Genomic DNA, 13,368 nt, shown 5'->3' on the forward strand with positions numbered 1-13,368 from the left:
TTAAACAACCATAGGTAAAACTCAAGGAGGAACAATACAGCAAAAGGAGGCCATGAATTTGAAGGCAAGGAGGAATTTGGGGGGAGGGGCTGGGATCGAGGAAAGGGGAAGCCCAAACGATGGAGGCATAATCTCAACAATTATTCTAGAACACTGAGACAAGCAAAAGGGACTGACAATTTATGTTGGGACACACCAAGGATAACTCAAACCCTTTCTCTTGGCTGTATGTTTTCAGCCAGAAAAATAACAGGCCAGTTAGGTGGGGCCATGCCAATTTGTTCAGCTCTGCTGTTCTGGTTGAACTAGCGTAACCACGGTAATATGGTTTCTACAAGGAAACTCATTTCTTTATCCAAATTCTTGATTTCCCTGGTCTGTGGACCCCTACATAAACATTTATCAGGACATTTGTCAGTCACCCAAAACTGATTATCCAATTGTTCACTGGGAATTTCAACTGCAGACAAAACTGGAATCCTTCATGCCTCCTCCCTCCGCCTCCCTTTCTCTGCTGTGAATACATCAGCTTGCAGGTAGGCAACGGACTCCGATTCTTACACAGCTTCCTCTACACTAGCAGATTCCTGACGAAAGCCTGGGCTCTACGAGGACACTCATTCCCGTATCTTTTTCCTTCTCACCAACCTGCACATCTGTATTCTCAGTACTGGTGGCAGAGGCATGTTTAGATATTCAAGGCAATTCTCAATGACATGGTGATGGGATGTCCTCTGTGTGCTGTGAATGTTTCTCTTATGGGTTGATGAGTAAATGCTGATTGGTTAGTAGCCAGGCAGGAAGTATACAGGGGCTACCAGACTAGGAGAATGCTGGGAAAAGGCAGAGAAGCAGTTGCCAGAGAGATGCCATGTAGCTGCCAAGGAAGAAGAGGGCTGGGCATCATGGGTAAGCTGAAACCACATGGAAATACACGGATTAATAGAAATGGGTCAATAATTAATAGAGAGCTAGTCAGTAAGAAGCCTGCACCATCGGCCAGTTTATAATTATTGTAAGTCTCTGTGTGTTTATTTGGGACTACATGGCTACGGGACCGGGAGGGACAGAAACTTCTATCAACAACACACTATCAGGGAAGCCTGGGCTACAAGGCACATTGCTTTCAAAATAAATAAATGAATCATAACTTCAGAAACATTAAATAAAGTTTTTTTACTTCTAGGCTTTTTGAGGCAGGGTTTCTCTGTGTAGCCCTGGCTGTCCTGTAAGTCACTCTGTATACCAGGTCGGTCTTGAACTCACAGAGATCCACCTGCCTCTGCTTCCTGAGTGCTGGGATTAAAAGAGTGCACCACAACCACGAATAAAGTTCTTAGTAACTTGGAGTCAATGGAGAATAGAAGTGGTTTGATTGAGAATGGCCCCACAAGCCCTTATGACTCAATATTTAGTCATCAGAGAGTGTCACTATTTGAGAGGGATTACAAGTTGTGGTCTTGTTGGAGGAAGTATGTCGTTGCAGGTGGACTTTGAGGTTTCAAGGGCCCAAGCATGGCCCAAAGGCCTTTTCTCCTTGCTGCCTGAGGATCTGAATGTACAGCTCTCAAATAGTTCTCCAGGACCATGTCTGCATGCATGCTATCATGTTCCTCACCATTATGACAATGAACTAAACCTCTGAACCTGTAAGCCAGCCCCAATTAAAGGCTTTCCTTCGTAACAGTTGCCATGGTCACAGTGTCTCTTCGAAGCAATACAACACTAACACAGATACCAACAACCAGCGTTTCAAAGAGGCAAAAGTAAACCAAAAGAACACCCACCTCTACCGACTGTGGAACAGAGTGGGTTGTTTCCTGGTAGAGGGAACGTCATAAAAACTGACCGCATGATCTTCTCTGTGTAAAATGTTAGGTGCCAAGAACTGTGGCTGACAGCAAGCCACAGCCAAATGCCTTGTCTCAATCCTCTTACCCACTGAAGTGAGCCAACTGGGACTGCACTCACCAACATGCGAGTTGCCCAACAGGAAATTGCCGTGGCTTGAGGTAACTGCCCCATTTGAATACCCACCAATTTGGTTTTCCTTCATTCATGAATTAACCCAGACTTGGAAAATACACAGAAAGTCACTCACCCTGTCCTATCAGATTGTTCTTCTGAGACCCCTGCAGCTCACTGTCTTAAAATTAAACAACTTGTAATCTAGCCATTGCATAGCCTGTTTACCCTTGCAATGATACAACGAAGTGTTCCTTCTATTCTGCTCTCAAGGGTGAAGCCATGTTCCACACACAAGTCCTGTTACTGACACGGATCACCCATTCTGTGACTCAAATGGGTACATTTAGCACTGAGTAAGGCTACAAACCTTTAACTCAAGAATTGGGGAGTGGATTCTGGGAAATAGCAATGTTAATGGACTGTGGGGCCACACACTGGGATCAAGGCGACCTTAGAGCACACTCTTAGACCTTATAAAGAAAAAATCTCTTCAGTAATAACAAGTCTGCCTCTCTGTCTGACACTCTAAGTGGAGCTGGCCAGGAACAGATTTGCTAACGTAAATACGCCACGGGCTTACGCATTCCACACACGCTGTCCACCTGGAGAAATGCTGCTTACTACCCTCCTGCTACCATGGCTTCCTCAGGAGCACCTGCCCAGGGTGGCACCATCACAGAGGGGTGGGCCCCATCCCATCCATCATTAATGAAGTGAAAGATCCCGAATTTATAGAAATAAAATATAAGCTTAAACAGGGAGGGCACCCCACTAGAGAACTTGGGAAGTGAACAAAGGACCCCATCCCAGGAACTGGCCAAACCACAGAATGGAATGTATGGTTTAGCAACCTTAATTGCAGAAGGGCTGTAAACCCACAAAAGGCCAATTCTGGGCTGCTGACCATCTGTGAAGAACTGACCAGGGCGTCAGAGATGGGCAAACAAGATTTGTGGGAAACAAGGAGATGATAACCACCATTTACTTAGGGAGAGATGATTAACTCATGCCAAGGTTTGAGGAATTTACAACATGTAGGTCAGGAAGACATCTACTTCCCCTGGTCAGTAGTCATGAACAGCGCCCCCCCCCCCTGTCACAAGATAGGGACCCCCTCCCAAAGGCTTGTGGTTTTTGTCTTTAAAAGCTGATTGTAACTGAACCTCGGGGCCAATCGGTCTAAAAGCTGACCGAGAGGCCCATCTGCAGATGCCTAATTAAAGCCTCTTGCGTGCTGCATCAATTGGCACGTGGACTCTTGATTCTTGGGGTGACGAATCCAGCTTGGGGACCCCTCCTCAATTCGGGGTACCCCAACAGAAGAAAATACACCATGGATTTGCCTACAGACCAGTGTGACTCTAGAGTAAGTCAAGCTGATCAAATGTAGCCAGCACACCTACCGAGTCACCTCTCAGTCCCGAAAGACAGACTTTTAAGCAAACCTCACCTCTCTTAACATTGTCTTTTCAGCATGTGCTTGTGCATGCACACATACAAAGTTTTGAAAATCTGTCACGTTTAGGAATGGAGAGACATCAGCTCTTGCAGAAGACCTGGGTTCTCTTCCCGGCACTAACATCGTGGCAAACCATCACCCGAGATGCTAGCAACTAGTTGCGGGGGATTTAAGTCTGGTCGCGCTGACCCGGTGCCCGGCCTCCGCGGCGTCCGCAGCAAATGCGCTCCCGACGCGGACTCTGCGCCCGGCACCGAGTCCACGCATGCGCTCCTGAGCTGAGCGCTCGGCGCCCAGGGCACAGCGTCCGGGAGACGCTGGGGACGGCAGCGCGCTGCGTGGTGACGTCACGTGCGGCCCGACCGCGCACGGCCCCCACGCCCCGTCCCGCGCGATTCCGCCGCGGACGAAGACGATCAGAGGCCTCGGGACCGGCGGCGGCGTGGACGGCGGGGCTCACGTGACCGCAGGCCCGGGAGGCCCCGCAGCGGCTCCGCGGCCCCTCCCCGCGTGCGCACGGCGGCCCTCGCTCACCATGGCGGCTCCGCGCTCGCCCCGCGCTCCTCACAGGTCCCGGCGGCGGCTCACAGCGCGGCCCACGGAACGCGAGCGGCTCCCTGGGTCCCGGGCGGGCGAACTGCGGCATGGCGGACCGGAAGTGCCCGCCCCGCTCTGACTGACGGTGCGATGGCGGGCGCTGATTGGCCGGTGTGGCCTGAGTGACGGGCGCAGCTCCCTCAGGGACGCAGAGTGAAGGGTGCGGAGCCCGGGTTCCCGGCCCCGACTTCGCCCAGGGCAGAGTTTCCTTTCCCGGACCCGCAGGGCGGGCGTGGATCTCACAGAGCGCGGGGCTGACCGCAAAGTCGTCCTGCGCTTTCCCGCTGAGTGAGCTCCTCGCACGCTTCCCCTGCGCTCAGGGCCGGGGTCTCAGGCCGGGCAGACGCCGAGGTGAGCTTGTAACACGCTGAAGCAGCTTGCTGAGGAAGCACCTGAACTCGGGTGTCACCCCATGTCTGGCAAGGCCAAGGCTGCCCCAAGCCCTTCGTAGCGCCATGGCAGCCTGCAGAAACCAAATTGTGTTCCCTTGAACCTTTGCAGGGACCTGGCACCTGCCGAGTCAGACCTCAGCTCTGTCCAGCTTCTTGGGAGCTGAAGGCTCATTTCTGGGGCACTAGTCGGGTTTGTTATGAAACTGAGAAAGGACAAAGGAAACCTGTCAGTTTCGGTGACAGTCCTACCTCAGGACAGCTGTGGAAAACGTGACATGATTTTCATTTTTGTAAAAAGAAAGTTTGATATAAAAATGCATCAGAGATAATTAGAAAAGGGCAATCAGTGTAATTACAGGATTGGTTCAAGAAAACCCTTTGGGGTCAAACTTATTTTTTTTTACTTAATAACACCATATTTAATACAGAGCATTGTAATATCCTGATGACTAAGCTATATTTTGCTGCCTGCTTGACATATGAGTCTACAGATTTATTTTTATCTCAGTTCTGATCAGGGTGTGTTTGTTTGGCTGGCACCTTTTCCCTACAGCTTACCCATAGTCCAGCATGTTACTCCTGCCTTAGGGAAAAGGTCCAGCCAAAGAAACACACCTTGAGCAGAGCTAAGGAAACACACTTTGGCCCTGCAACCAGAACCAAAGAAATGTATCCTGACCCTGAAACCAGTGCCAAAGAAACACACTTTGTCCCTGAAATCTGAGCCAGTGGAAGAAATGCACCCTGGCCCAAAAACTAGAGCCAAAAGGCTAAGAAGGACCAGAGAAAAAAGCACACTTTGGCCCTGAAACCAGAGCCAGATCTCATCTAACCCTGTGCAGAAAACTAGCCAATCCCTGAGCAAGAGATTGAATCTGACCAATCCCCACTCTGGAAAACTCTGTCCCCTAAATGCCCTAGATAAACCCTATGTCTGTTCAGCTTGTGGCTGTTTGTGCTACCTGGGTGTCCTCTGCCACTCTGAGAGAGGGCAGCCATTCTCCTGGATTCTTCCCTCCCAATAAATCTCTTGAGTGAGGTTTGGGTGAAGATCTTCTTTTTCGGTGGAGCAGAGATGACCCTGGGCAGAGCAGAGCGGGCAGGACTGCAACACTCTCGCTGGGGTAAACCTTCCCCTGGCGAACTGAAGTTGTTACACTCTTCAGGGAATGGAGCTGAAGTTAACAACCTCGACAGGAAGCCCTCTCCTACCGGAGCAGAGCTGATGCACTGGGGAAGCATTTCTCTGAAGCAGGGCTGCTATGCTTACTGTGACTTGTGGTAGTCCTTGGCTCCCGAGTGCCATAATCCATCCCTATCCATCCCATCCGATCCCTGGAAATGCCCACATCTGCTACATGGTGTCTTCTATTGGCCCTCTCTGCCTACCTTTCCCAGAATTCTCATCTCCTAGCCCCTCCTGTCTTCCGGCCTCCATTGGCCAAACAGTGTTTCATACACCAACCGATAAGAGAAACATGTACACAGAAGGACATCCTGTCAGTGAGGTTTAGGCAAGCCTGGGTTATAGGAGAGACCCTATTTCAGAAGAGCAAACGACACAGCACGTGCAGCCTCTGCATCCCAGCTTTTTGGACCGTTAGTGTCTGTCTTTGTCTTGGGATCCACATGGGACTATGGCACCCTGGCCCTCTCTCCCAAGTCCACAATCAACTTTGACACCCCTGCCTGGAATCTGTGACAGCGCTGAAGCAGCAGCCAGCAGCAGCGGCAATGATGTGAAGACTCCCTGCCCAGCTGCAGGCCTTCCACTGAGGGGTCTTTAAACCCTCACCAGCACTCCACTGGCATGCTCAGTCTGCCTTACTGTATGACTTCTGGCTCAGAAATTCACTTCCCAGGGCTGCTCGTTTGTACCTCAACGTGGGAACCAGCAGGTAGAATTCCACGCTGATGCTGACTACAGAAGTGGTTGGACAGTCACTGACAGCCCCTGCATGCGTTAGAGGTACACGTGGTACATTGTCACACCTTATGAACAGTGGCTAAGATGACGGGAGCGGAAGGGGATGAAGACGGCTTTCTCCACCCAGATGACCCTGCTGGGTCCTGCATCCCCGCGTGCAGCACACTGGGTATCTGGCAAGTGTAAAGCATGGGCTTATGGTTGATTTACACAGGCTTAGTGTGAACATGACAACCAAGACTAAGAGTTCTACAGCGGCTCTTCCTCTTCTGAGGTGGTGTGCTTGGGCTGCCCAGTTGTCATCATTAGAAATATTAAGTAGAACCATCTTCCCATGGTACTGGCTCACCACCTTGAGAAACCTGCAGTGTCTGTGGAGAAGGCTCAGCTGTCAAGACTCTGTGGTGCCCTTGCAGAAGACTGGATTCTGTTTCCCAGAATCCAATTGGCTCACTTTCCTTTCACTCCACCAGACCCAAGCCTTTTCTGACCTCTGAGAGCACTAGGCAAGCACACATTCATGCAGGCATGCACAAATAAAAACTAAAATAAACAAATAAACTTAAGGAAGAAATTGAAAAAAAAAAACCTGCGAGAGAAGGTCCATACAATGTTTAAAAGAAGCATGCTATGAGCATGGTATATTTATTTATTTATTTTTTGGTTTTTCGAGACAGGGTTTCTCTGTGGCTTTTGGAGGCTGTCCTGGAACTCACTTTGTAGACCAGGCTGGCCTCGAACTCACAGAGATCTGCCTGCCTTTGCCTCCCGAGTGCTGGGATTAAAGGCATGCGCCACCAACGCCCGGCTGAGCATGGTATATTTATGTGAGCTCTAAAAGGCATTTTTCTTATTTACCTATCAGTTTGTGATGTAGTGTATAGATGTTACATATAAAGTATAAATATCAGTTTGTGGTATGTTGTATATAAGGTACATAAAGAGTATAAATGTGGCCAGGTATTGTGACTTATGCCTTTAACCCTAACCCATGTGGGGGTGAGGCAAATGTATCTGTGAGTTTGAGGCCAGCTAGGACCACACAGTGAGTTCTGGGCTCAAAAATAAAAATAAATGTGTAAAGAATTGAGGTGACAAATAGGAATTCTTTGTTCTAGGAAGACTACTCACTGAATACAATTCTCAAAGATCACTAGTGTGAATGCTTTTATGTTGATAAAAGAATCAACTTTTAAATGTTTGAAAAAGTAAACCTGTTGATTTAAAATTACAGAGACTTAATACTTGGATTTTTGCTTGGAGAGATGACTCAGCTGTTAGGAGCACACAATGCTGTTATAGGGAACTAAAATTGCACTCCAGGACCTATATCAGGCAGTTACATGGAGAGACCTCGAATCAAAAAAAGTTTAAAAGTAACCATATCTATTAATTTAAGTGTTTTTGGGACAGGGTCTCTTCTGTGTCTAGCCTTGAGTGATGTTGAACTTGATTTTTAGATCAGGTTGGCCTCGAACTCACAGATATCAACCTCCTCTACCTATTGAATGCTGGGGTTAAAGGCTTGAATCACCACCACCCAGGTTCTTTAAGATTTTTTGTTTGTTTTTGTGTTTTGAGACAGGTTCTCAGTATATACCTCTCACTGGCCTGAAACCCACTGTACAGTTCAGGTTGGCCTCAAACTCACGGATGTCTCCCTCCCTCAGTCTGTTGACCAGTGAAGAATAGGGAAAACTACAGTTGAACATGAATAGAAATGGAGGTGCTGTGTATATGCATTACTGTTGGTTCCCATCCTCCTAAGTGTGAAGACAAAACAAACACAGCTAAGACACAGCGCTGAGAGAGTCTTCTTCCCTGCAGAGGGTGGGGATAGATGAGACTTTTCCAAAGCTATGCTTTTCCTCAGCAAAGGAAGCAGGGGGCTTTTACTGAGGGAGTCTGGACACATTCATGTGAGGTCTGCCTATACCTAAGGATGCTCTGTTAACAGGTGTACTTCTGAACATGGACACACTGTAAAGGCAGAGATGTTAGTCTTAGCTCAATAAACTGCGGGAACAAATGTATAATATAAAAATCATGAACAGAAATGCTTCTGGAATCTTTGCTGAAAATCTAGTAAAGGATACTGGGAACGTAGACTACTTAGGAGCAAATGTTACCTGATAATCAAGATGTATCATCTAAGGATCTATGTATCAATGCCAGAATTCTCATAAATACACAGGACAGAGACAGAAAACAGAATACATAAGGAAAAGTCACCCGTCACACCGTGGATGCCATTCTAGGAAGAACACCTCTGCTGGGCTACTCTAGCCTCAGAACAAGGGTGATTTGGCTCTGAGCAGACTGCTTCAGAGGAAGGCTACAGAGGCTTCCATTCAGTACCAGAAAGAGATCATCCTAAATAGCCCTGACTGCTGGATGGCTTGGGACAGTGACACCACTACAGAGAATTCCATTCCTTTTTAATTTAATTTTTATTTTTATTAAGTTTCATTAAAATGTAATTACCCCATTTTCCCCTTTCCTCCATCCTTCCCCTCATATGTCCTCTCCCTTAAACTCCTACTCTGCCTCCAAAATTTCAAATTGATTGTCTCTTTTTCTTCATTTGTTACATATGTGTGAATAAATATGCCCAAGTATCAATGTGGCCTGCTAAGTCTGCTCTTGTTGTTTGTGTGTATATAATTTTAGGGTTGACCACTTTGTATTATATAACAACCTAGTAGGAATCTCACCCATGCTGGAGGATGAATCTCATTCTTGCAGGAGGATTCTTCTCTTTACTTGTTGGGGGGAAGTCCTTTGTCAATAAAGCACTGCTGGCCAATAGGAATCTAGATAGGTGGGACTAGGAGTCCAGGAGGACTCTGGGAAGGAGAAACACAGAGAGTCGAGATGTAACGCCACGGGGTAGGAAGCCCAGAAACTTCTCCGGTAAGAGACATACTTAGATTAACAATTATGGGGTAATTACTTAAGTCAGAGCTAGCCAGTAAGAAACAAGCAAGGCCAACAGGTTCATAATTAATATAGCCTCCTGTGTGTTTATTTGGGACTGATGTGGCTCTGGAACCAGGCTGGCGGGAAGGCTTCTCTCAAGGAAAAAGCCTCCCTTTACATTTACTGACTATCAGGAGTCTGGCTTCTGGTGACCTAGGCTGCCATGGACAGGAAACATTGTCTAGAATAGAGAATTGGGGCTGAAGTAACAGCTCAGTGGTGAAGAGCACAGGCTGCTCTCCCAGAGGCCCAGGTTTGATGACATGGCTGCTCTCACTTGTGCTGTAACTCCAGTTCCATGGTATTTGACTTCAGTCAGGTTTCCCTGGCTACTGAGCATGAACATGGTACGCAGACCTGTATAGAGTCAAAGAAGATCAATGCAGATGAAATAATCAGTTTACAAAAAGAAAAAGAAAGTAGAGACAACTCATACCATAGAGCTTCTTCCAGCTGGACATGGATATCCACACCTTCAATCCCAGCACTCCAGAGGCAGAGGCAGAAGCAGGAGGGTCTCTCTAAGTTCAAGGCAGGGAGTCTAATGCCACGCAGTACAATTTGAGAAAAGGTGTCCAGGGCACAGTCGACTCCATCAGTCCAATCCCAGGTGCACAGTAAAGCTCAGGCTGTGACTACAGAGAAACTATTTGATGAAGCACATGTGACCAAGAGGATGGGTTCTAGAGCTCACAGGCTCTCAGCAGAGGTCAGCAGGTCATAGAGCACACGTGACATCTCCCCTAAGGATGGGTAACGGTCTAGGGAGGGAAGAGTCTGGAATAATCACTCTGGGGAATTTGGGGGAGGTCTGCCTCTATAGCAAAAGGTGGGTAGGTTCTGTGTTCATACATAGCAATAAGGTCACCAAGTCACTCATGACCTCCACTCTCAGCTTTCTGGATGGTACACAGTTATTTGATTTGTCTCCTCCATCGAGAAGATACCTCTGTGTGCTTCTCTGAGAAGCACTAAGAGAACCAGATATCCTGCTGAGAGTTTTTAGCTACTGTCTGAACTCACTGTGGGTGCCCTACAGTTTACATATTAGCACTGTTCCCTCTGTTTGTTTATCTTATTTTTAAATTACATTAATTCATTTGTGTTTGTGTGTGCATATGTGTCTCAACACCAGGGTAACTTGCAGTAGTTCTTTTGTGAGTGAGTGGGGGGGGGTGTACATGCATGTGCATCCCTGCACACACCACAGTGCACATGGAGTGATTAGAGGACAGCTTACAGGAGCTGATTCTCTCCAACACATGAGGCCAGGACATCAAAATCGTGTCATCGGGCTTGGTGGCAAGTGCCTTTGCCTGCTGAGCCGTCATGCTGGTCCTATGTCTGCTTTTCTCTGATCCTGGTGAATTTGTTCACTGCCCATGTCACCTCCCAATTGCAGCTATTTCACACAGAAATACTACCGTTTTCATTATTACATCCTTCATTATTTTCACACCTATATTGTCAAACAGAAAGTTTGAGAAACTTTGCGATGAATGTAACACTATTCAGCAAAAACAGTAAGAGATAGCAAGATGGATCAGCGTAAAAATCCTTGAGCCAAGCCTGAGGACCTAGGTTCAGTACTTGGTACCCATGGTAGAAGGACAAATGGGTTCCTCTGCCCTCCATGCTTGCACAGTAGCATATACACATAGACAGACAGACAGACAGACAGACAGACTCACGTATGTATGCACGCAGACACACACACACACACACACACACACACACACACACACACACACACACGGAAATTGCAGAATTATGACATTGTCAAGTCAGGGCTATTGTTACGATGTGGCGGACATAGACCTTGGTTGGTTAGTCCAAACCACAGCAGGCGATTGAAAACACGAAATGCAGACAGAGCTTACCTGGGAAGTTTTATTGGAGGAAGGGAAGAGAGAGAGGGGAAGATACAGAAAGGGAGAAATGGAGAGAGGGGTCAAATACCTGCCTGCCTCTTCAGAGAGCAGAAATGGGAGGAGCTATCTCTTAAAGGAACCTTTTGTGCCTGTGTAGAGTCAGGGTACTGCCTGGAATGGGTGCAGGGGTGACACAGTCTGCCAGTACCCCAAAGGGCAGGGCCAAGGTGCGCCTGGTTGCTAACAGCTATTAAGGTCGGAAAGGCAAATAGAGCTTTTAGAGTTGCCTCTGCCAAGGTATTGTATCCCTGGAGGCATTGCAGAAATTAGTTCCATCACGGAGGACTTGCAAGATTCAGGGTGGTGGTTCCCACACATCTCCCTTTAACTCTTCTATCTGATCAGCACTGAAGCCAGTTGGATTGTGGTGAATGATAACTGACCATCAAAAACTCAATCATGTAGTGACTGGAAATACATCTGCATTATCAAATGTGGTGTCCTTACTTGACGGATGAACACATCTCTCGGTACGTGGCATATAGCTATTGATCCATCAAGGGCATTTTTCTCAGTGTCTGTTCGTAAGGACAAGAAGCAATTTGCTTTGAGCTGGAAAGGCCAGCTTTGAAGTTTTACTACAACAATATGTTACCTCTACAATCTGTCATAACTTAGTTAGAAGGGATCTTTTTACATAAAACTTTTTAATCTTTAGCTATACATATATAGACTATATACATATACATATATATCATATACATATATAGACTATACATGATTTGGGAAGGAGGCTGTGCCAAACAATGATCGAAGAAGAATCATCCATTCTATGCCTTTTCTTTCATCTGGTCACTCAAAAATACAATGTTATCAACTATGATTGTTGTTGATGCCTCATGTTATTTTTATCCATTTTTCACCATAGTCAACTTTCCCTTCCACAAGTATGCGAGCCCCCCTTTTCACACACTGATATGCCACATCTCTGAGGCCCGGTTGAAACACTGATATTCTGTGACACATTGTCTTTTGACTGACGTCACCCATTTGCACACCTCACTGTCTCCTGATCACCACATCTCGTTTGTTGCCAATGAAAATATCGTGACTGGGTTTTTTCCTTCCACCTGTCTCATGACAGGGTCCTGAACTACTCGTCCAAGTAACTGAACATGATTCATAGATCTTTCAAGAACCAAACTGCTGGCCACTTCAGACTCATGACTTATAAAATGATGAAACACCTGTAACACAGGTCTTTGAAACATGACTTTGGTGTTTCTAACCTTTAGACTTTTTCTGAAGCACAGCACCTGACTGCACCTCTGTTAGAGGCTCACTTCCCTAGAAGAGACCTTGATTGTGTGTCTCTTCCCCAAAATATCATGTTGTGTGTAGTGATATACTTGCCTGTGAACCTGTAACAGCGACTACGCCTTTTGGTCAGGTGTGGACATGACTGGATAAAGGGAGAGGAACAGAGATTGGGGGAGGTCCCTGAAGAGAGCATCAGGGAGGCAGGGTCTACATCCTTGGAGCAAGAACACCATGACAGTCATCTACTGTTTTATGCATAAGTCCTTTGCCTAATAAAACTCCACTTATCATTTATACTGAGGTTGGTGAGTCTATATAATTTACACACCATCCACTGCACTATATTGATGATGTTATATTGAATGGAACAGGAAGTAGTAGTCACATGGAACTTGTTGGTAACACATATATGAACCAGAGGATGGGACATAAATCCAACCAAAATTCAAGGACCCTCTACCTCTGTGAAATTCTCAGGAGTTCACTGGTGTGATCACGCAGGGATATTCTATCTAAGGTGAAGGATACATTTACTGGGCCTGTTTGACTTCTGGAGACAGCATATTCCCCACTTGGGTTTGTTTCTCTGGAAAGGTGCTATCATTGTATGTGACCTGGAACAGGAGAAGGTTCAGGAGCTTTGTAGGCAGCTCTACCACGTGGACTACATGACCCAGGACCTGGTGGCACTTCACCGACCAGTGGCAGAGTGTGATGCTGTTTGCAGCCTTCGGTTTTTCCCCATGGGTGAAGTGCAGAAGACATGTTGGAGATGTCTGACAAGGTTGAACCATCATCTTCAGACAACTTCTTTGGGCTGCGCTGCTCTTTCACCTTAGAGGAAGCTGAGCCTTT

At 46.9% G+C, this 13,368-nt stretch overlaps 1 protein-coding gene, 1 long non-coding RNA gene and 1 pseudogene across 11 annotated transcripts in view; 1 reads left to right on the plus strand and 2 right to left on the minus strand.

Annotated features, from left to right (window-relative positions):
- The window catches only part of LOC101834311 (zinc finger protein 665-like), a 135,354-nt gene that overhangs the window by 13,010 nt on the left and 108,976 nt on the right, over positions 1–13,368 (minus strand). For 4 of the 10 annotated variants that reach the window (XM_040738003.1, XM_040738000.1, XM_040737999.1 and 1 more), the window contains exon 1: positions 3,419–3,747. The exons of 1 other annotated variant lie outside the window; for it this stretch is intronic. In XM_040738003.1, the coding sequence (XP_040593937.1) occupies positions 3,419–3,550 (132 nt within the window). In that variant the 5' untranslated portion in view covers positions 3,551–3,747. Of the gene's footprint in view, positions 1–3,418; positions 3,801–3,961; positions 4,092–13,368 lie in introns of those variants that run through there. 5 more of the 10 variants (XM_040738004.1, XM_040738002.1, XM_040738008.1 and 2 more) reach the window with 5 other exon arrangements.
- LOC121136782 lies at positions 4,220–8,965 on the plus strand. The gene is made up of 2 exons (XR_005873920.1): positions 4,220–4,375; positions 7,929–8,965. It is a non-coding gene; the product is annotated as an uncharacterized LOC121136782 (long non-coding RNA).
- Positions 12,024–12,464, minus strand: LOC121136780 (annotated as a pseudogene).

Source organism: Mesocricetus auratus, unplaced genomic scaffold (genome assembly GCF_017639785.1).
Source record: "Mesocricetus auratus isolate SY011 unplaced genomic scaffold, BCM_Maur_2.0 Super-Scaffold_100676, whole genome shotgun sequence".
NCBI lineage: Eukaryota > Metazoa > Chordata > Mammalia > Rodentia > Cricetidae > Mesocricetus > Mesocricetus auratus.